The 22,646-nt window shown below is 31.0% G+C and overlaps 4 protein-coding genes across 4 annotated transcripts; 1 reads left to right on the forward strand and 3 right to left on the reverse strand.

Moving 5' to 3' along the window:
- Nucleotides 1-1,398: 1,398 nt before the first annotated feature.
- On the reverse strand, nucleotides 1,399-2,883 carry LOC103488091 (purine permease 3-like). Its single transcript, XM_008446653.3, has 2 exons — nucleotides 2,032-2,883; nucleotides 1,399-1,934 (listed from the first exon to the last, which is right to left on the reverse strand). The coding sequence occupies exons 1-2, from the start codon at nucleotides 2,776-2,778 to the stop codon at nucleotides 1,584-1,586; spliced, it is 1,098 nt and encodes a 365-aa protein (XP_008444875.1). The 5' UTR covers nucleotides 2,779-2,883; the 3' UTR covers nucleotides 1,399-1,583.
- A 9,775-nt stretch (nucleotides 2,884-12,658) lies between these two features.
- Nucleotides 12,659-15,458, forward strand: LOC103488089 (protein DETOXIFICATION 27-like). Its single transcript, XM_008446652.3, has 8 exons — nucleotides 12,659-13,223; nucleotides 13,324-13,865; nucleotides 13,964-14,050; nucleotides 14,343-14,399; nucleotides 14,506-14,744; nucleotides 14,832-14,950; nucleotides 15,018-15,107; nucleotides 15,182-15,458. The coding sequence occupies exons 1-8, from the start codon at nucleotides 12,999-13,001 to the stop codon at nucleotides 15,251-15,253; spliced, it is 1,431 nt and encodes a 476-aa protein (XP_008444874.1). The 5' UTR covers nucleotides 12,659-12,998; the 3' UTR covers nucleotides 15,254-15,458.
- Nucleotides 15,459-16,911: 1,453 nt separating this feature from the next.
- LOC103488553 (putative clathrin assembly protein At4g40080) lies at nucleotides 16,912-18,460 on the reverse strand. Its single transcript, XM_008447349.2, has 2 exons — nucleotides 17,197-18,460; nucleotides 16,912-16,999 (listed from the first exon to the last, which is right to left on the reverse strand). The coding sequence occupies exons 1-2, from the start codon at nucleotides 18,241-18,243 to the stop codon at nucleotides 16,979-16,981; spliced, it is 1,068 nt and encodes a 355-aa protein (XP_008445571.2). The 5' UTR covers nucleotides 18,244-18,460; the 3' UTR covers nucleotides 16,912-16,978.
- Nucleotides 18,461-19,861: 1,401 nt separating this feature from the next.
- Nucleotides 19,862-21,813, reverse strand: LOC103488088 (RING-H2 finger protein ATL11-like). Its single transcript, XM_008446651.3, has one exon. It carries the CDS (start codon nucleotides 21,244-21,246, stop codon nucleotides 20,137-20,139), a length of 1,110 nt encoding a protein of 369 aa, XP_008444873.1. The 5' UTR covers nucleotides 21,247-21,813; the 3' UTR covers nucleotides 19,862-20,136.
- Nucleotides 21,814-22,646: the final 833 nt, after the last annotated feature.

The raw sequence follows: 22,646 nt of genomic DNA on the forward strand, positions 1-22,646 counted from the left end.
GTGTGGAGATGTAGGCATATCCTCATTTGCCTATCTTCTCTCTTTCCAAAACTTAAGTGTTCTAAGAGCCTAAACTCATTGACCAAACAAAGAGTATATGAAGGAGCCTCTATATTAAAAAAAAAAATTAAGGTAAAAATGCTTTGGAGAATAAAATATATTTTTTTTATTAATTTTTCGTCCAATAATCTCCCACCTGAGCAAAAATTTGCTTATCTAAACACAATTTACAATTTATGAGTATTTTTTTAATCTAAAACTACCAATAAAATATTTGTAATATTTCTTTTAAGAAAATAAAAAACAGATAGTGAAAAGCTAATTGTGTGGTTAGATGAGAGATGCAAAGATATAAAAAGATGAGGAAAGCATGACGTTGGACTTACACAAACATATATAAACAGAAGAATGCCATTGAAGATGCAAAGCTCATATATATATATATATATATATATATATATGTATTATGATATAAAAGAGAATGAAACCAAAAGATGGCATATGGCCTACGTTCACTCACTTTTGTGCATGCTGTGCTCCACAAACTTCCAAAACCACACAACCACGAAACAAACTTCTATTTTATATATATTTTTTGAGTTACAGATCCACATTTTTTGTTCCCAATGGCTTCACCTCAATTTTCTTTTCTATTTAATTATCACAAAAATCCCTTCTTAATAACTTATTATTCATGTTAAACATTATAAATATTTCACCTTTTCTTCCTTTTCCGCCATTTGTTTAGCTTATCCACTACCAATTTTGAAAAAACTATATAAATACATTCACTAAGTTTTACGTAGATTCTAGTCAAATTAATGTACAAAATAATTATTCTCAAGAATTTAAACTCTTTGTTTTTAAATTCAATTTGGTATACTTTTATAACAAAATTTTGAATCTGTAAGAAGATAAAAATCGCAACATTTCATTTTAAGTTTTACAATATTGAAATTTTAAAAAATTTAAAAGTAACAAGAAAAATAACACGTTTTAATTTATAAAATTGAAAACAAAACAAAACTACTTTTTATTTTTCAATCTTAACAATTTGTTTATTTGTTGAGGATTAATGCTGTTGTTGCTTTAAACATTATTAATATGTATATATACAATGAATTGCGAATTTCCATGCATTGAAAATTGTTAGATATTTTTTACAACAAGATGGAACATTCCATAATTGAACCTGTAGAACATCAAAAGTTAAAAAGTTGATAAAAGAAAACTACTAAAATATCAAAAAGATAGATAGTTAGGTGTATTAAAAGCGGAATAAATTAAATAATAAATTTACCCTTTAGCTCCCTTTGCTATTTAAATATATTATTCCTCTAAAACCTTTTCTTACAATTAATAATTAAAAAAAAAACAAAAAAAAAAAAGGAATAGATGTTTCCAAAATAACTTTTATATCCACCCACCTATATCAAAATCCTTGACACACACCATATGCATCCACTCCCTTAAACACAATATCATACACAAACTTACACCATATTACTCATCATGATCTCTCGATACAACAACAATCTTAAATTTAAAATCAATAAATAAAAACAAAAGGTTGTTTAATTTAATTAGACATTTGTAATTTGAGTACTCGCTGTTTCTTCGTATCTTTGGAGCTCTAGCTTCTTCTTTTTATTGTTCTTAATTTCACCGTAAAAATAAGACACAAATCCCCAAAGGTTTAGTGCCAAAGAAACAGCCTTTTCTGCTTGAAATTTCTCATTGAAAATGATAACGGCAAGAATTTCGGTCACCGGCAAGAGAACGGCAATTACTATTCCTGAAAATAGAGACGATGAGCTAAAGATAACTCCAATAGCTCCTAAAAAGAAACCTTGCCAAAGTATGGCGCTTAATACTAATACTAAATAGTATCTGAACTTTCCCAATCCAAATGTTTCTGCCTCCCTTGGGATTACCTGTGTAGATCAGAAAAAGAAAACTAATTAAATCAACTAAAAACAAAATCTTTATCAAACGGGTCTGTTTTTTTTTTTTTTTTTTTTTTCCAATTACCTGAAAATCGTTGTTGATTAACATGCCAATGACGCATACAATCGTGGCGAACAAAGACATGATTAACTGATACTCTAAGACTAAAGTGTAAGTGATTTGTTGTCGGGCTTTTTTGTATGTTAATTCAACAAGCGGCAGAATGAATCCGTACACAACCGCGGCGGCAACCGTCATTAAAAACCCAGCGATGTAATCTTTATTGGATTCTCCGGCAGGACGGTCACCACTTGTGTGTAACGCCAAAACTGCCCCTCCAATAGTAAGCAAAACGACTGCGTTTATAGAATAGGATGTGAATTTCTGTTTGACCAACAAGAACGCGAATCCCGCGGTGAAAGCCAGTTGGCAGGCGATGATTAAAGCCGACGTGGAAACCGGTAGTCGAGCCACGCCGTAAGCGTACAAGTAATCGTCGAAGCCGGTGAGGATGCCGATGACCGCGGAGGCTAAGAATAGCCGTGGTTTCATGAAGATGATCTGGGAGGAGTCGGCAGATCCCGATGGGTCCAAGGCGGCGAGACGGCGGCGACGGATGTAGCTAATTAGAAGAGGGATGAAAATAATAGGCCATCCGCCGGTTTCTAGAAAGCTGGAAAGCCAAACACGGTTTCCGCCGTGGACAAAATACAAACGCATAACAAGAGGACCGCCGCAGTTACCGACTGCCAATAAAAAGCAATTGAAAATGAGAAGTGTTCGTTTCACGGCGGAGGTGTTTTGTTGATGTTGTTGCTGTTCTTTGTCCATTTTTTTCGCCGGAGGGAAAAAGTCTGTGTTTGTTTTTGAGGCTGAATGACTCAAAGAGAGAGTAAAATGTGGAAAACATCATTCAATGCCAAGGACTATTTATTGATTTCCTATCTCTATTTTCCTTTTAAATCATCTTGCATAAAACACCCTAAACTATTGTTATATTTACCATTATATCCTCAAGTTTTTAAAATTAGAAATTAAGCCCCCATAAATTATTAAAATTAGAGTGATTATATAAGTTTGAGAAAATTTTTAAAATTATTATAAGTTCTTAGATTCAATTTAAAAGATTTCTTTATATATATATATATATATATATATATATATATATATATAAATTTGAATACCAAATAGTTTGTGTTTGATTTGATGGATAGTTAATTGGTTATATTTTTCAGGTAGCAATCAATTTGGTTTTTTTCAATTAAAAACCAAACAATTTTGAGTTTCATAAGGTATACGTAATTGTAAAATTTAAAGTGTATATTTGGGATAGATTACCAGATTTTGTTGTCCAAATAAATTAAAAGTGAAAATTTTAGAACAAAGTCAGCTTTTTGGCTATTACCTTCCCTCTAGTTGAAGTAGGGATCAAGTTGAGATTCCCCAATCTTAGATTATTGTGTTAATTAAAAACCCAATATAAGATTTTAGGATATATCAATTAATTCTATACAAAAATATTAAATATATAAAATCCTTCCAAACTTAAAAAACAATAAAATTGGAAGTTTGTTAATTAGAAATTTTAGCCCTTGTAACCATGATTGTGTCAATTATTTTTTAATTGGTATACATTTACTAGTTCAACCAGTTGTCATAAACTTCAAAGCCATGCTCATATACCTCATGCCTCATGTGTATACCTTATAAGCTTGGACTCACTCGTAGATTTTGGATTTTATCTCCAATAACTCTCAGCAAATTATAGAATTAATAGTTTTGAAAAAAAATTAAAGAACAAGCCGTGAATGCTTATGTTTTACTGTACTTTTACAATTGACGTATGTGATTATCGATAAAATTAAATTTTTGATTTTTTAATAAATTAAAGTTTTTTCATTTACCAACATTTCAATTAAATTAAAAGCACTATTTTTGATTATTTAGATACGAATATCCTACCAAATTCAAAGGTGGAAATGAAAGCTTATGTAGATTCAAATCACTTTCAAATTCAACTTGTGGGAGAGACTATTTTTCTTTGAAGTGAGAAATGATTATGCAGTACTGTTCAATTACTTGCTTTAATTCTAAATTGCTCTTTCAAGTTATTAGTTTATATATTTAAAACCAAAATAATTATCAACTCCAAAAAATAATTCTCTCTATATATATATCTATCTATCTATATATATATTTCGTTCAAAACAATGTCAAATCATCGTCATGTATATTTATTTTTTTAAAAGAATGGATGATGTCTCTTCCCATTTTTTAAACCACAATAAGAACATTAATTTGTCCCTAATGAATCCTATTGAGTACATATTAAAATTATTCATACAATAATAGTGTTTTCGTATATTCATACTCTTTCCGTTTTTTCTCTTCTTTCCTCGCATTCTTCATCTCTTCATTATGCTCAAAATCAACTAATCCAAAGACAATTATATTCTTATATACTCTTAAGTGTATCATGAATAATTAGCACACTATTAGTGCACTTTAATAATGGAAAAGAGAGTCATTTTTCATCATTATTTTTCTTTAAATTGGGACAAACTGTTCAAAGTTCAATTCAACCACACACATATATATATAACCATTAATTGTGGACCTCTTAAATATTGTATTTAAGCTTTAAATGACATTAATGGCATACAACCCATTAATGTCGAGGCAAAAACAATCCCAATATGGTAAAAAAAACCATGAAATGTGAAAATTTCTAAAGAAATAATTATTTGTTGGTAGACTTGGAAATAAATTTAAAAAGGTGAATTTGAATATAGATCAAGTGGGCATATATTTTGATTAGCAATTCATCAAAATTCAAATTGAAGACAATTATTGGAAAGTATCTGTACCTATATATATATAGATGCTTTTAAATTTGGTCCAGTACACCCTTTGAAATTTTGATAAATTTATGTCATGTTCCATTTTTCTTAAATATTGTTAATGGTCACACCTAGTGTTTGACTTAAATTGAGTGGCTTTTAAAGTAAAGTTTTTCTTCTTTTTTTTTTTTTTTCTTTTTCTTGAAGCCTTTAAAGCCACTATTGATTGTCCCATTCTTTTAGCTTCATGCGTTAGTTGAAACTCATCATTCAACCCTTTTAATGATTATATATCCTTCCATCAATTACACTCCTCTTTTAACATTAAAATGCTACAGGATAATGTATTTGTAATGTAATGTAATAACAAAAATTAAAGTTTGGAAATTAACATTTTAAACTCTATTATATTATAGCTTTTAAATAAACCCTAAAAGTTTAAGCCCTAATTTTATAACACAAAGTTTAAATTATTATACTTTTAAATTAGTAACAGTTTAGTATTTAAATTTTAATAAATAATAATTTAGTTTATATCCTTCTAAATTTATAATGATTTAATTTTTACGAGAGGAATATTAGTATGATTTAGTGATATTTCTTACATGTATAAATAGATAAATATATTGATTGAGAATTAAATTTATTTATAAGGTATAAAAACTAGATTACCAGCCTTCATTTTGATGAAAATTTACACAATAAAAATTAAATCACTGCAGGGTGTAAAGTATATAGAATAAATGGTTGAAGTAATTTGTTTATTTATTTAAAAAAAAAAAAGTATAACATACCAAAATTTTAAGAACTACTTTGTTATTTTCAGAGAAGTCCAAAAAGAAATTATTTTATTATTATTTAAAACTATTATTGTGTACTCCTATTGTCTTAAAATATGAAACTAATAATTCTATTAATTTGAAATTCTAAACCTCACCTGCTGAATTTAAATGATTGGTGAGAACTGTATTTTAAAATAAAATGAGCCTGGATTAACTTTTTTTTCTTTTTTAATTATTATGAGTGGGTGTTAAACTTTGAAGTTTTCTATTTATTTAATTAGAGAAAGGAAACATGGTTGTTAACTTAGAGTGGAATTTTAGTTGAAGTGTAACTTTATTTGAGTAATTTTCAAATGATTTTTTTTTTAAAAAAAAACCTAAAGTAAATCTGAAGTGATATATTTATTTTGGAATTAAAAGTGAACATAATTTTAGAAGTAAGAAATTTGATGGTTATGAAGGCAAGAGGAAGATGAGGAAAGACGATGAGGAAGAAGATAATGGATAAACTCAAAAAAACATCAACACTGAGACCTCGGGATTTTAAAATTAGTTTGGTGGAAAGAGAAAAAATAAATGTCTTCCACGCATGGCCGCCACGTGCTTCCATAACTCCCAATTTTACCTCACTAACATTCAACGCCTCCTTTATTTATTTTATGAACTCTTTTTTTTTTTTTATATATATAATTTTACTAATTTTATAATAAAATTATAAAATATGCTTCTATTTAATTTACCTATTCTCGGTGTATTTTCATATATTTATTTCAATGCAATATTGTATTAATAAAATAAAAACAACAATTATACAAAAATTTTAACATATAACATATTCATATATGAGTAGTTTAAGTTCTTATTATAAATAAAAATTTAAATATTTCAACTTTTATAGATGTGTGACGTTACCTTACAAAAAAAAAATTAAATTTTTAGAATTTATCAAAGATAAAAAAGTTTAGTAAATTTTTTCTATTTAAAGGTTTTTTTTACAATAAAGTCTAAATAATTTTTTATATTTATATAAACAAACACCTCTTTATTAAACACTGAAAAAAAAACAATAATTTAATAGATATATAATTCAAAATTTAATTTATAATTTAATTTTCACCAAGTTTAAGAGTCGTGTGGGATGGAGAGTCATCCAAACTCTTTTTTATGTGTACTTTGAAAGTGGTTTCTTTAAATTTACAACATATTCTTCTAAAAAAATTTAACTATATTTAGCATGATATATTATTGGAGAATCTCATTCTTAATGCTCAAATAAGCATATTTAGGGTATGCTTCTGTATTCATCAATCAAATAATGTGAGGTCATTACAATCGTGAAAAGTGAATTTATTATTCCTAAGTACACATTATGTGTAGGCTTCCCCCTGAAGGTATTATTAAAAGACTATATATGAAAGTGTGTTTTGACATTTTATCAAATTAATTAGGAAACAATATAGTTTTATAAAATGTTTAAGAATGAAGGAGGAAGAAGATCAAGAAGATAAAAAATTAAAAAAAAAAAAAAAAAAAAAAAAAACTCAGTTGCTCTTTTGAATACGAACAAACCATAAATAATGATAATAATAATAATACAATATTTTTGAGATTTTTTTTATTTGTTTATTTATTATTTAGACTAAGCTTTTAGTGTATGTTACTTTGCATCAAAGGGTTCTCTATACTGGTCCTTTACAACTGTTTGGACTAGGAGCATTTTTAAGAGAATAAATTGATGTAGTTATAAATTATTGTCACTATCATTTAAGATATTAAAATTTCAATTAATAAACAATAAAAATATAATTTTAAACAATAAAAATGGTGAAGCTAACCTTATTTTGAACATTAAAATTGATATTGCATTATAATGAAGTAATTTGGTTTAATTACTAAAAGCAATTAAATAACATAAATTAATTTAAATGCTAAGAATTAATAATAAAATTCATATTAAATAAAGAATATAATACAAATATAATATTGGTAGAAATACGTTGAAATTTTGGTAATTCAGCCCTCTAGGCTTTTATGCATGAAAGGAAAAAAGGTAGGGTTTGACATAAAAGCGATTAATAGAGAATCACTTTAAGACCGTATAATATAATATAATAATATGGGTAGAATCGAAACATCATATTTCTTTTCAAAAAGAGAGGCAAAACTGAGAAAGGGCATATTATTTATTATCATAAGCTTGGGAGTGACAAGTACTGCCAATTTGAATGGTAAACTCAATTAGATTCCTTAAGAGAATCAGTCTAAGATTGTTGTGTTTACCAATCCTAAATCTTTATCCAAACCACTACCCCTCATGCATGAAAACGATGTATGCATATGATTCTTTCTCTCATATTTCTTATTTTGTATATATGTTTTGTTTTTCATATAGTTGCTGTAAACATTGTTTGTTAACTTGTATTTGTACCAATTAATGTTTTTATTAACGTTAAAAAGTATTAAGGTTTTCCTTGATCACGACAAAAAGAAATTGATGGGGGAAACTTTGAAATCCATAAAAAAATTATATTTGGGATGAGAATAAACAATTAATCATCAACACCAATATTGACAACTATAACAAGATTTAATTAAGTTAAATGCTAACTCAAATATTTAAAATTACCAAACAATTAAACTTATCGCAACCAAACTTAACTTAAATTCATAAAAAAAACAAATGAAATAATTATTCATCCTATTCTTAAAACAATATCTTAGTATATCAATAAAAATTAATCTCAAATTCAATATTGAACTTTAACTACATTCATCCTCGACACATTCTCATACTAATTATTTTAGAATGAGATGTTGAAATTAATAAACTTTAACTATTTCCTCGCCTACCCCTAAACTCATCTAATCTCTCAAACTGATATATTATCTCAACATCCAAAACTTAATCATATCCATTCACCCACTCCCTACAATAATTTCAAACTCAACATCAAAATGAATGGACTTTAATATTACCATATATCCTCTCACCCACTCTCAAAAACTCATTTTAAACTCTCAACATCAAACCTAATTAGTTAAACTAATCATACAAACCATCTCCTGATTGAAACCCTTTTCTATTTCTAGAATCTAGGCCACTTCTATACACTGATCATTGACAACTTGTCGATATAGTTTGATCACTTGGGACATTATTGCGATATTAATTAGTAGTACATGTACTTAGATTAATGATGTCTTATATGTTTCTTTAGCCCAACCCTATCTAATTAATGGCATTAATTGAACCCTAAGATTAGCTCGACGGTATTCTTTATAAAATATTGAGAATATACAAAAAAAAAAAAAAAAATCAATTAAACCGAAATAATAAAGCTTAGCAGTTCAAAATACATCCACAAAGTAATTTTAATATAAATACTACAAATTATATAATTTTAAAAACGCCATTCACGAATTATGATTAAGGTAAAATGTGAACAATGTTCACCAATAAATAAATAAATTTGTGACCTAAATTTGTTGCCTATGTATATGAAGAGAAGTTGTTGCGAATGAAAATATAGTTTATGAAAAGGATAAAAAAAAACTAACAAGTTGCAAAGGATGAAAAAAAAAAAGTTGAAATGAGATTTGGTCAAAATCCCTTATTTTAGAAGTTGGTATATATGCTAGAATTTTATAAAAGTAGAAATAAAATATAGGCGAAATTAATATTTTTCAAAATCACATTCCTTTATTGGAAAAGTATTTTAACCTTTTATTTTAACCCTAAACCCTAAACCCTAAGATGAAGATGGTATTTTAACCTTTTATTACATTAGTGTAAGAACAACAAATATTGGTCAAATCATTCACATGATATCTATTCTCTACTCCAAATCCCATATGGTAAGGCCAAGGCCCAAGGGTAGTTTTTCTAGTCAATGATGTGGACCAACTCAAAGGCTAAAAGCCCACGATACGAAACACACCATAAAATATTCAAGGCCCATCTAATTAATTGGCCCATTACCGATTTCTCTCATTTTTCAATAACATCAGCTTCAACTTCTTAATTGTTTGATTTTTTAGGTTTTAATTATTTGGGCTTTTTAAGTGTTTTTACATAATGTAATAACTCTATCTTGAACCAACTTGTAATTACTGGCATAATATATAGTCTACATTCCTGGCATCGTCCCTTATTCATTTTACCAAAGTATAGGTTAGGAAGCGAACTCGTTGAAGGGAGAACTAAGGTACAACCCGAAACAATCGAAAGAATGGCCAATACTCTTCCAATGAGTGGCAAACGCTTGTCTAGTGTCAGAAACCACTGAAAATGCACTTCCAACAAAGGAAACAGACTAAGCTCAAGAACTTCTAGTGTTCGACCTAAGAAAATGCAAACGAGAATGTCCCGAACTCAGTTTTTCTATCTCGAAGTAAAAAACGGTCCTTTGACGATTTTTTTGTTTTGTATTAGTCATAAGTGTTTCGAACTTGGAAACTATGCGATCACTCCAAAAGACAATGAGATCAAAATAAAATCTATTACTACTTCATTAGTGATGTAATATTAAGTCATTAGAGACAAAAAAAAAAAAAAAAAAAAGAAGAAGAAGAAGAAGTGTTTTCTTTTTCTTTGGTGTAAACAATCATTAATTAAAATTTGTTTGTTTAAACGTGGATAGGATAGAGTTTGGCTATTGGAGGTGGAAAGCTTTATATATATATAAAATATAATTTTTGTTTGTAAACTTTTCCAACAACCAATATTATTTAACACTAAAAGTTGTGTCCAAATTGTAATTTGATTGTGAAGCATTAGCCGTCAAGGAGGAAGGAAATTATTTCAGTACTGCATTCATTATCTTATGCTTATCTATCTCTATTAATTCATTGTTATAAAATTAAAGAATTCACAAAAGAAATAAGATTAATAAATCATTAATAACACATGAAATAATAATGAGAGAGTGGGTTAGGTATTGAAATTTTTCAGCTGACAAACCAATGTAGAAGCAATTTAAGGAGTTTGTATTATAGTGATCATTTGGGTAAGTAATTAATAACTATTATGTAATTGCCCTACATATAATATAATATAAAGTGAAAATTTATAAGTGTTACAAATTAAATTAGAGACATTGTGGGAACATGGTTGGGTCCATAAATTAAAGTAGCATTAACTAATGAGCCTTTGTTGATTTGTGACTCGCAACTACCCCTAATCTATTCATGCGTGTATGGTTCATTAGTCTTCTTTACATAAAAACAACCACGCCAAATTTCTCTTTTTACATTATTTTCCAATTTAATTTCTATTCTTCACCATTTCTAAATTGTCTAAAATATCTAAATTTCATGAAAATTGTTTTACGAAAACTATTATAATTAATTAATGAAATCTTAATTAGATTGTGACTTACTTAGCCTGTATTTGACACCTCTATCAACATCTATCTATACGAAGATTATTAATGTTTATTATTGATACAACATAAAATTTTGTAAAATATTTTCAATAATTTTCTTATTTACAATAATTTCTCGTTATTTTTCTTTTTCAATTAAAAATGAAAAGAAAACAAAAGGAAGATGACGTAGGAAACATGTCGTTGCTAGAATCACCGAACGTCAACAATTAGAAATAGATAAAACTCTGAAAACAAAAACTTGTTATTTTGCTGAGTTACAAAGCTCGCTCTCTTTGTGATGTTTTCGACTTTGTCCTTTTGTACAAGTAGTCCTTTTGATTTTCATAATGTACGTGTTTTAATTCATGCATCAACAACATTAAGTATATGTTTGTTAAAATGGAAAAGAGTTCAGTATGATATTTTCTTTGTTTAAATACTCAAAAGACATTATCACCACCAAAAACATTAACATTGTTAATTGGGTAGAATTACTGAACTGATAATCTCCTATTACATATTTAGTATATTAATTAGATAAAGTAAGGTTGTTAAAATCAGTTTTAGGAATGAACGCCAATAGATTTGGGTGAATACTTTTGGTTTTGGCCGGCCGGCCAACGTTACAAATCCTAAAACAAAAACAAGTGATGATTGATTAATTTTATAGACATGTCCAAGTGCGTCAAAGACATTCCAAAGGTCCCATATAGATACCAAAATGTGATGCACATTATTTTGCCTTTTCTTTTTCTTTTGTTTGTCCTCCATATTGACTTCAAACTTTCTTATCAAATATAAAGTTCTCATTTCTTTCTTTATGTCAGTTGGCCCATTGTATTTTGATATCATTTCCTAGAATAACTTAAAAATTGGAACCAAAATCAATTCCAATTTGATTGTTATTCTTTTGTTTTTTTGTTTATTAATAACTATTTAAAATAAATGTCAAGAGTTCAAAAAAAGAAAAAAAAAAAAAAAAAGATGATGCCTTTATTTAAGTAAATATAAATAATCTTTAATTAAGATAATAATAATAATCAACGAGAAATTTAAAAAAAAATTATTTTAGTATTATTTATTTCATTTATAAAATAATAAGGAATTAAAAGACATATCTAAAAATAAAAAAAAACAGTAGTAAATAATTGTGATAATAATATAGGTTGTTTTATGGTGTATGTAATATAAATACTCAAGGGAGAATCGACAAAAATGATAAATTCGTTCATAGAAATGGTTTATCGTCGATAGAATACAAGTTTTTGGTATTATGTTATAAATATTTTAGTTTTATTTTAGTGTATGGAAGAGAGAATTGGGAGAAATTTGGTAATGTAGTAATTTGTTTGTTGTACAGTGATGTATCAAAAGCTTATGAAAGCACAGACACCATTCTCTTAAGAATTCTTAAATTGGTAATGGAGTCCACCAATGCATGTTGTTCCTAAGTATATATTTGATTCTCATTTTTTACAAAAACAAAAACAAAAGGACAAAGAACCTTTTAGAAGTTCGTACATATTATCCATAAATAAGAGAATGTGTATTGTCTACCATCATCATTCATCATCAACAAATCGAATATATACCTTAATCCTTGTCCAACAAACTCTACCATCAATCGGTGAAACTTAACGGGAAAGCTTTTATACAACGGTCTTGACATAAAGAGAGTTTTTGGTTATTGAGAATTTATAGTGTATTTTGCTAAATTATAAGATATGTTACATGAGAGAGACACCTCAGGTTAGGTGGTTGCAAACGTGAGATAAAGATTCAACGGGATTTCAACATGGATATAAGCCATTGAACTGAAACTCAATAAATGTGGTTTGTTGAGTTTTAAATTTGATTGTTGAATGTAAAAAGGTTGAGTTTTTATTTACTTATTTTGTTTAGAAAATTTTAATGGAAGAATCTGAATGGGCTAGAAGGAGAAGGATGTGGCAGGAAATGAGGCGTCTATATAATGAAACAATGTGTTTCTCGTCCTGTTCGTTAAACTCGACCTCGCCTTGCACTACCTTTTTCTCTTTCGTCTGTTTTCTGTATCTTTCGAAATGGGGAGTGTTTCCTTTTCGAATCAATCCCACCCTTTCTTATCCAAATTTTGGGTTGAAACTCAGAAGCTATGGCTAATCGTCGGCCCTTCCATTTTCAGCCGTGTCTCCGCCTTCACCATGAACATCATCACTCAAGCTTTCTCTGGCCGTTTAGGTGACGTTCAACTTGCTTCCATTTCCATCGCCAACACTGTAATTGTCGGTTTCAACTTCGGCCTCTTAGTAAGTTCAAGAATCTCGTTCGTTAATTTAAATGGTTTTCGATTCTGGGTTGCTCTGGATTTTAATTTTGATCCCTTGTTTTTCTGTTTTTGAACTTTAGTTAGGGATGGCTAGTGCATTAGAGACACTATGTGGACAAGCATATGGAGCAAGGAGATATCATATGTTAGGAATTTACTTGCAACGATCGTGGATAGTGCTTTCCCTTTGTTGTTTCTTGTTACTTCCTTTTTATTTTTACGCCACACCAGTTTTGAAACTGCTTGGCCAAGATGATGATGTAGCAGAGCAATCAGGGGTAGTAGCGATTTGGTTAATACCGCTTCATTTCAGCTTTGCTTTTCAGTTTCCATTGCAGAGGTTTTTGCAATCTCAATTGAAAACCCAAGTCATTGCTTGGGTTTCTTTTATAGGATTAGCTACCAATATATTGGCTTGTTGGGTTTTTATATATGTTTGGGAATTTGGGGTAATTGGGGCAGCCATAGCTTTAGATATAGCTTGGTGGGTTTTGGTTCTTGGATTGTATACGTATACAGTTGGTGGTTGGTGCCCTTTAACTTGGACTGGCTTCTCTAGTCAAGCCTTCCATGGCCTTTGGGATTTCACTAAGCTCTCCATTTCTGCTGGCCTCATGCTCTGGTGAATTTTTACTCTCTTCTCTTTGTTGTTTCTGCGCTGATCTTCGTTTACACATCAAACTTTACTCACAAATTCACAGCATTAATGTGTTTTGGCAGCTCGGAGAATTGGTATTACAGAATACTTGTGCTGATGACGGGAAATTTAAAGAATGCTACTATAGCTGTAGATGCATTGTCCATATGGTACACCAAGATTCAACTTCACTTTACAATCTTCTTGTTTGTTAACCATTTGGTTTTTGTTTTTAATTTCTAGAAGTTAAACTTAAAACCTTCATTCCACCTCAAAACTTTTTGGTCTTTGACCTTTTTATCCAGGTTTTCAAAACCAGGCTAGCTTAGAATCTAACCTTTTTAGTTAAAATGTAAGAAGTTTATAGGAAATGAACTTTAATTTTCAAAAACCAAATGATTATCAAACAAGATTCAAATAACAAGAGATTAGTATTGACTTTTGAGGGGTAAAATTGTGTAGCATGAGCATCAATGGATGGGAACTGATGATTCCTTTAGCATTCTTTGCTGGCGTTGGGTACGGTTCTTTTTCTTTTCTGATTTTACTTTCTTTCAATAAAAAGATTACACAAGGTTTGGCTATTGTTTAAAGTAAATCAAAACAACATGATTATATATGACAGAGTTAGAGTGGCAAACGAGCTTGGTGCTGGGAATGGGAATGCAGCCAAATTTGCTACAATTGTATCGGTGGTGCAATCAACAGTGATTGGAGCTGTGATATGTGTTGTTATAATGATATTTCATGATAAGATAGCTTTTATCTTCACAGACAGCAGTAGTGTTGTGGGAGCTGTTGATACACTCTCAAGCTTGCTAGCAGTCACCATTCTCTTGAACAGTATCCAACCCGTTCTTTCAGGTTTCGATACGTGTCTGTTTGAAACGACTTTGCAAATTCAATTTCTTTTCCTTCTTCTAATATGGGTTCTAATTTACATATATGCAGGTGTGGCTGTTGGATCAGGTTGGCAATCTTGGGTTGCATATATAAATATTGGCTGCTATTATCTTATTGGTCTCCCACTTGGTTTCGTCATGGAATGGGTTTTCCACTCTGGTGTGCTGGTATGTTTTTTCATTCGCAACCTTTTGTAACCATTTAGTCGCTATTTTAATTAATTTTCTCATACAGGGGATTTGGGGTGGAATGATATTTGGTGGCACTGCAGTTCAAACCATGATATTAGTGATAATCACAATGAGAACTAATTGGGAAGTAGAGGTAAATGTTAATATGAAATTTTAACTTTGGATTATATTTGATTTAATTCATTTAACAGAAACCATTTACTTTAGGCCCAGAAAGCACAAGAACATGTGGAAGAATGGTCCAGTCCTCAAGAAATCGAGAAGCCTCTTTTAGCCTAAAGCTTGTAATTAGTAAAGCTCCCCGTAGGATATGTTTGGAGTTATTTCAAAATAACTTAAATCACTTTTTTTTTTCTTTTTTGTTTTTTTTTTTTTGTATATTTGACGTTTCGCGGTTACTCTAGGCATATGTTAAGTTGTATTTAGGAGTGATTTTAACATAGTCAAAATTATTTAAAATAAAAAGATCTAAAAATGCTTTAAATTGATTATGGAGTAATTAATTGATTGATGGTTTTGCTAAGTGATCGACCGTGATACAGTCTTAAAATGTCCATCTAATTTTAATTTTATATACCGAAATAAAAGACGATATATCAAATTGTCACTAAAACAAACAACTATATATGTTTTAAGTTTCTTTTTCAATATCTATTATAAGCATTTACCTTACTTAGAAATTATCAACTATGCATATAAAAATTTAATAATAAAAATAGATGTTTACTAATAATAATTTTTTAAAATAGAAAATATAATTTTAGTAATTAGGTAACTCAAAATTTACTCCTCAAAATAAAAAATAATAGTTATAAATCATTTTTAAGAATATAAAAATGATTTTAAAGAGTTTTGTTAAGATTTTTCTAAATATAGTATGATTCTCCATATATATATATATATATATATATATATATCAATTGTTTCTTGATTTACCAAATTTGAGTACATATTTTTTTTTCCATTTTTGTTCTCTTACCAAAATATTTACTATGGGGGGGCTTTGTTTACGACGTATATATAGATTAAGAAAATATCAAAATTGGACACACATCTCCTATGTAATTAGGTACTAAGTTTTTGTTTCTATCAATCATATATATATATATATATCACATTCATTATTTATTATATGGACTAACATTTCATTCTCTAAATATTTATTTTAGCATAATTTTCAAATAATTATATTTTTCCCAAACGCCGTTCGATAAAAGCAATCCTATAATTCTTTTTAGCAGAAAGACAAATATACTCTTTTATTATTTCATGTATATATTAATTGATATTGTAAAATACGTATACACATACTGTTATTTGACCTTTATTTGTTATATTAATTATATTTCATTCTTTAATTTTCTCATCATTTTTACATAATTACTTTTTATTGACTACACAAATTCTCTCTTAAAATGGCATAGAAAAAATATTATACCAAAAATGAAAGATTCTATTTCTTTGACTTAAGCACGTAAACTAAATATCAAAATAAAGACCTAAAAATAGTTATTATTAAATATAGTTTGAAATTTTCTTCGTCTCTTAAAATTCACCATCTTATGATGTTGACTCCCTAACTAATTATATGAGTTTATTACTCTTTTTTATATTATCATTTAGTTCAAAATTCAATTGTCTCATCTAAAAATCCAACTCAATTTTAATTTGTTTTTTCTATTGGAGTCTATACTCAGATATTTAAATATAATTTTTTTTTAAATAAGTCAGTAACATTATAAATATTTAATCATCGATCAAACATATATAAAAAAAATTCTCTCAATGATCTCATATGATAATAACAATTAACCACTCCATCCTCCATCCGATAATCTTTTTCTTTCTTGTTTTATAATCCATTTTTTTAAAAAAAGAAAGAAATAAATAAAACTTTACTCGTATTTTAAAAATACGAAACTTTCGTACACATATCATACAAAATGATCTAATAATCATTAACCTCTAAGATTAAAATCGGATAAAACATCCCCTTCTTCATTTTCACATATGCACAAACCTCTCCTGGAAAATGATAACAATGGAATCAAAACGTCTATTTTACAACCAAACTAAAAATCAATCATAAAAGAATGAAATAAAAAGAAAGAAGATGAAAAAATAATTGTGGGAGCTTTTTCACTTTGAAAAAAGAAAAAGGAAAAATAATTTTAATGAAATTTAAAGTTAAAAGGAGTAGACGAAGCTCCAAACTATCCTACCGTTGAAACGGTCAGTGGAAGCAGAGCCGGGCCCATGGGTCCATCCCCCCCTGGGACCCACACCAATTGACCCGGTTCAACAAACGGATTCCATAACCGAGTCGACTCGACCGAGTCCACCACCATTACCATCCTCTTCTCCTCTTTCAACCGCTTCTTCTCCGCCACTTTCCCTTTCGTAATTTTCACCAATTCCCAAAATTCCTCGTTCTTCCCTCTGTTCACAAACAACACACTCACTTTCCATCTGCAGTTTTCCAACCGTATCAAAATACCTACCAACTCACTCAACTCGTCCACACTCAATCTCTCAACTCTCTCTCCGATTTCTTTAACTCGTACCCAAATCTCCCTCTGAACCAATCTGTAATTCTCAAGAACCAATCTCACGACCTCGTAAACCAAATCCTTCTTCTGAAGATGCAGCGATTCCGGAACTTCGCAAATTCGTTCCACAAAACCCACAAGAACCACCAACTCCTCCGCTAAATCAACCTTCCACTTCCTCCCACCTTCGTCAATTTCGCAATTTCTCGAACGAAAATACAGAATCCGATCCAATTTCCTGTCCACAATCACGTTATGCTCCACGACCCCTGCATACCATCTTACCCATGACGACAAGTCGTTCATCTCCGAGTCCGATACGTCGCGAAACGCGGACAAGTTGAGAAAATTCCGCCCACCGTAACTGGGGAAAAACGACACCTGATCCCTCAGATTGAACGGACCTCGAATAACAATTATATGGAGAGTGAAAAGCGATTTCATGGCCACGGCGGCGCTCGAGGTCGTATGAAGCCGGTTCATTAGCGCTTCGATGCAGGCGAATGCAGTGGAGGAACGGAAGTCATTCCCAAGGGCTAGCACGGCAGCGACTCGGGCATCGGAAGGTGGGTTTCGAGCGCCGTGCGTGGTAGCACGGACGACGGCGACTTTGATGGAAGACGAACGGCGGTTAATGGAGAAATTGGCTTTGATTATGGAAGCTTTGTCTTTGAGAGCGTGTGTGAGATTCTTGAGTTTCTTGCTTTGGTGTATAGCCATCGCATATTTTTAGATGATTTCAAAGTAGGAGAGAGAGGCTAAATAAATTGATGTTCAAATTTGACTAACTTTTGTAATTTTATTTTATTTTATTTTATTTTATTTTATTTTATTTTATTTTATTTTATTTTATTTTAATATATTTGTAAAGGAAAAAGAAAATTGGAAAAATAAAATATAATAATAATCATTCACACCCATGAATGATTGCACAAAAGAAACGCGGTAACCAATGTTGTATTTTTTATAAATGCTTTTCTTCGTTGGGTCATTCTTATATTCCACAAGTTTTGTGGTAATTTCCACAATTATTGGTCAATTTGTCGGCAAACACACTTACAATTATACTCATTCAAATAAATAATTACTCATTACATTCCTTCTCCCACCCATATTTATCCAAAACTTTACCATTTTGTAACGTTTTAAGACACTCCTAAAGTGTTGGAGTACGTTCAAGTTTACAAGGGATTGAAAGGAGACATGGGAAAGTATGTGTCCCATAGGAGAAATTGTAATGCTTATACATTTTGGTCGAACTATACATTTTGGTCGAACAAATAAGTTAGTGAATATATACGTATAAAAAAATAATTGAACTCAATATCACACCTTACAACAGGTCTTTAAGAGGTATAATGTGTTGCTATGGTTTTCAATATTATTATTATTATTATTATTTTAAGGAATGCATTGTTCCATGAATCAAATTTATGACACACCATTTTTATATTATATCCCAAAGATGTATAATGTGTTGTTATGGTTTTTTCTGCCTTTTGTTTTTATAAAAGAGAGAAATGGGTGCCATATGGAGAGAGCATGAATGAAGGTACTCTATTTTGGCTCAGCCTTCGTCTCTAAACACACTAAGAATAAAAATATGAAGAGAGAGAGAAAAAAAAAGTTAGTTTTGGGTAACATTTTTTCTAAAAATTTAAATTCCTATTATTCCGTTCTTTAAAAGTCAAATTTTATTGATTTTTACAACACGAAGTTCTAAAACATTTCACTTGCATACTTTGTTATTGAGCAACTTACGGCTCTACTTGATTTCATTGTTTAAATAGACTGTATTTTGGATAATCAATACTCACTTTTTTAAGTTATTATATCAAAATAAACAGACACGTAACATTTATAAGTAAAATGGAAATAAATTTTAGTTGTCTCTTATGAGTTTGGATTTGTAGGATTTAAATTTTCAATCAAATTTTGCCACTTCATACAATTTAGAAATATTATTTCTTAAAATTAAAATTTGGAGGCATATAATCGACCAATTAAAAAATGTTGACAAAGGTTTAGATTTGAGTAAACCATAAAGTCTCGCTTGGGTCCTTGAAGACCAAAAGCACTCCAAACCAAAAAACTATAGCCACAAGAACAAGCTGCAAAGCTCTTATAAGAAATCGGTGTGAGAACAAATTCAACAAATAGAAGTTAAAATCTCCTCTCACACATCATATTCAAACTAGATCTAAAATAAATACATGAATTATTTGTATCTCTACATTTTTTACAAATAACACCGTTCATTTTGTACGTCATCATGTAAATACTTTTTCCTAATCTTTCCCAACCAATAGAAAAAAATATTAGAAAAAAGAAAAGAAAAGAAGGGAAATGGTTCTTCTATACATTGTCGTCTCTGCCATGCGCCAATCAAATGGAAGCGATCAATCACTCAACCAATAGCCTTCTACCCTTTTACCCTTTTTACCAATAAAATATTCTCCAATCATTTACCCTTTTTTTTTCTTTCTAATTTTTGCTGCATTAAAATATTTTTAAAAAAAAAAAAAAAAAGAAAGAAAAAGAAAAAATAAAAAACATACACAAAAGCCCAAATCGGCCCAATTGTTGAGAACCCACAACCGTTAGCCGCCTACATTATTGTTGACTTTGACCATCACAATCAGCCCGCAACCGTGCGAACGGCCGTCCACCGTCATCTCCATTCACATCCTTTCTCGAACCCTCCCTTTTGAACAACGGCGCTCCTGGTAACAATGTCCGCCACTCCGACCGCCCACTCCTGCTCCGATTTCCCACTAACCCATTCTTTCCCAACTCATTCCGGTACCCCTGTCTCGAACTCTGCATCCTCTGGAACGCCACGCAGCTCCTCGCCCGATTCAAATTCGAATTCAACAGCTCACTTCTCACCTCCTCCGGCAATCTCAGCGTATACCTCTCGTAATCCACTCCCCGTTGAACCAGCGAGTGACCCGTCGAGTGAGACCGAGGAAACAATCCACTCAATCTCCATCCCGACGATCGCGACCGAATTGAACGACTTTGATTCAATCCTTGATTTGGGGTTATCAAATTCACGTCCTGACCCTGATTCTCTTCCGGAATTCGAACAATCACCTGATTATTTTCCGCTCCGGTCCCTCGATTTCCTTCATCCCGTCCGTTACCGTCGATTCCTGAATCGGAATTGAGCAGAGCAGCGAAGGATATATCGCCGGGTTTGGGGACAAGGCTAGCACGGCAAACAGGGCAGGTGGAGTGAGAGACCAACCAAGCATCGATACAATCCGAGTGGAAGACATGGCTGCATTTCGGCAACAAACGCAACGTGTCGTCATCTCCGAATTCAGATAAACAAATGGCGCACTCCAACGAGCCTTTCCCGATTTTAAGATCCTTGACGTTAGAGTATACAAAGGTGGGGAAAGTAGCTATAACAGCAGCGTCGAGGCCACGCGCCGCTCTTCTGGATCGGGCGTTGGCACCATCTAGATGAGTAGGGAGGAGGAGACGGCCGCCGAAGCGTTGTTCGGTGCACTGGCGGGTGTAGACGGAGAGGACGGCGACGACGATGAAGAAGCAAACAAGAACAATCAAAACGACAGCCATTCGTTTGCTGATGGTCTGTTTGAAAGGGTACATATCTGGAGGGGCTCCGGATTGAGCGGCGGCGAGGGAGACGTGGGAGAGGAGAATGAAATAGACGAAGACATGATTAAGGAAGAACAAAGATTGAGAGGTCATGTGGAAAAGGGAAGAAGAAGAACGGAGGAGGAGGAAGAAAAACAGAGAGATAAATATGAAGGTTTTGAATTTGATTGATTTGTGTTTTATGTGTTGTTGACTGAGAGAGATAAGATACCGAATTCCAGCCAAATAGAAGTCAATGGCGGCATACAAATTATATGAAAATGCGACACAACGTGTTAATGTGTGATATATATATATATATATATAAATGAAATGAGGAAGAGGAAAAGGGAATTTGGTGGCCAAGTTTGTGTGTCACATCGGAGTTCTCTCAAGTTTATTATACCTAACAATTTCATTTCCCTATCTTACTTGCTTCCTTCGCTCCACTCCCACCAAAAATAAAATTATCAATCTTATGGTTTAGGAGTGCTCATTGGTCGGCTTGGATGGGTTGGGCTCAAACTAGCATCGATCACCGAGCGATTCTTCTCATCGGTTTTGAAGCTATTTTTGCTGTCGTTCACCGCAAGGGTGAAGGGAAGAGAATGCGAAGAGGGAGAGAAAAAGGAAGAAGAAGAAGAAGATAGAGGAGAATGAGAGAGAAGTGAAAAAACTGGAAATTTGAGAAAGGAAAAAGTGGGAGACAAATTAAATATTAAATGAAATGGTTATTCATTAATTGTTGTTGGGGGGGAAAGTCTTGAGAGGAGAGAGAATGGAGAAATCAAGAAAGTAAATTTCGGGAGAAATAATGGAAATATTAAATGAGATTATTGATTTATTTTAAAAAAAGTATTGAGATAAGAGAGAGGAAAAATTGAAAAATGGAGAAGGTGAGAGCAAAATTATATGAAGTGATTTTTTGTAGAAGGGTGCATGAGAGTGCCGATTGCTTTTTTAAAACCATATTTTGAACTAGTTGACCGGCGGTTAAGCAAAAACCGATAATTTTCCTTGATGGACCGCCCACTGATTGGTTCGGTTCCGTCGTATCCATTGTTGAGCTTTGGTTTCTCGAATTGCGTTGCTGACCTCTAGTAATTGCAAAAATGGCAATAGAAAAGAGAGTTGGCTTTGGGCTTTGACCAAAAGGTCCACACAACACATTGTCTTCCACTCTTTGTATGCCCCAAATTGAGGAGACAAAAAGGTTATCTTAATGCTTACTACTCTAATACATAGATGAGATGAGATGAGATGAGATGAGCAAAAGAATCTCTATTTGTTTTCAAGTATAAGATTCATATCTTTAGTTTTGAAGTTTTACCTGAGTTCGACTAGGTCTATTTTGATACCTCCGAGTAATAATTGTTTAAACAAATAATTGTTATTATGTAATAAGAATATAGATTAAAGAAGGGACCATGAGTAATGATATCATTAAATATCATGAATTTGACTCCTAAACCAATATATGAAAGACACGTAGACCTAAGCTCTCACATTTGTAT

The sequence above is a fragment of the Cucumis melo genome, chromosome 3 (assembly GCF_025177605.1).
Source record: "Cucumis melo cultivar AY chromosome 3, USDA_Cmelo_AY_1.0, whole genome shotgun sequence".
Lineage (NCBI taxonomy): Eukaryota > Viridiplantae > Streptophyta > Magnoliopsida > Cucurbitales > Cucurbitaceae > Cucumis > Cucumis melo.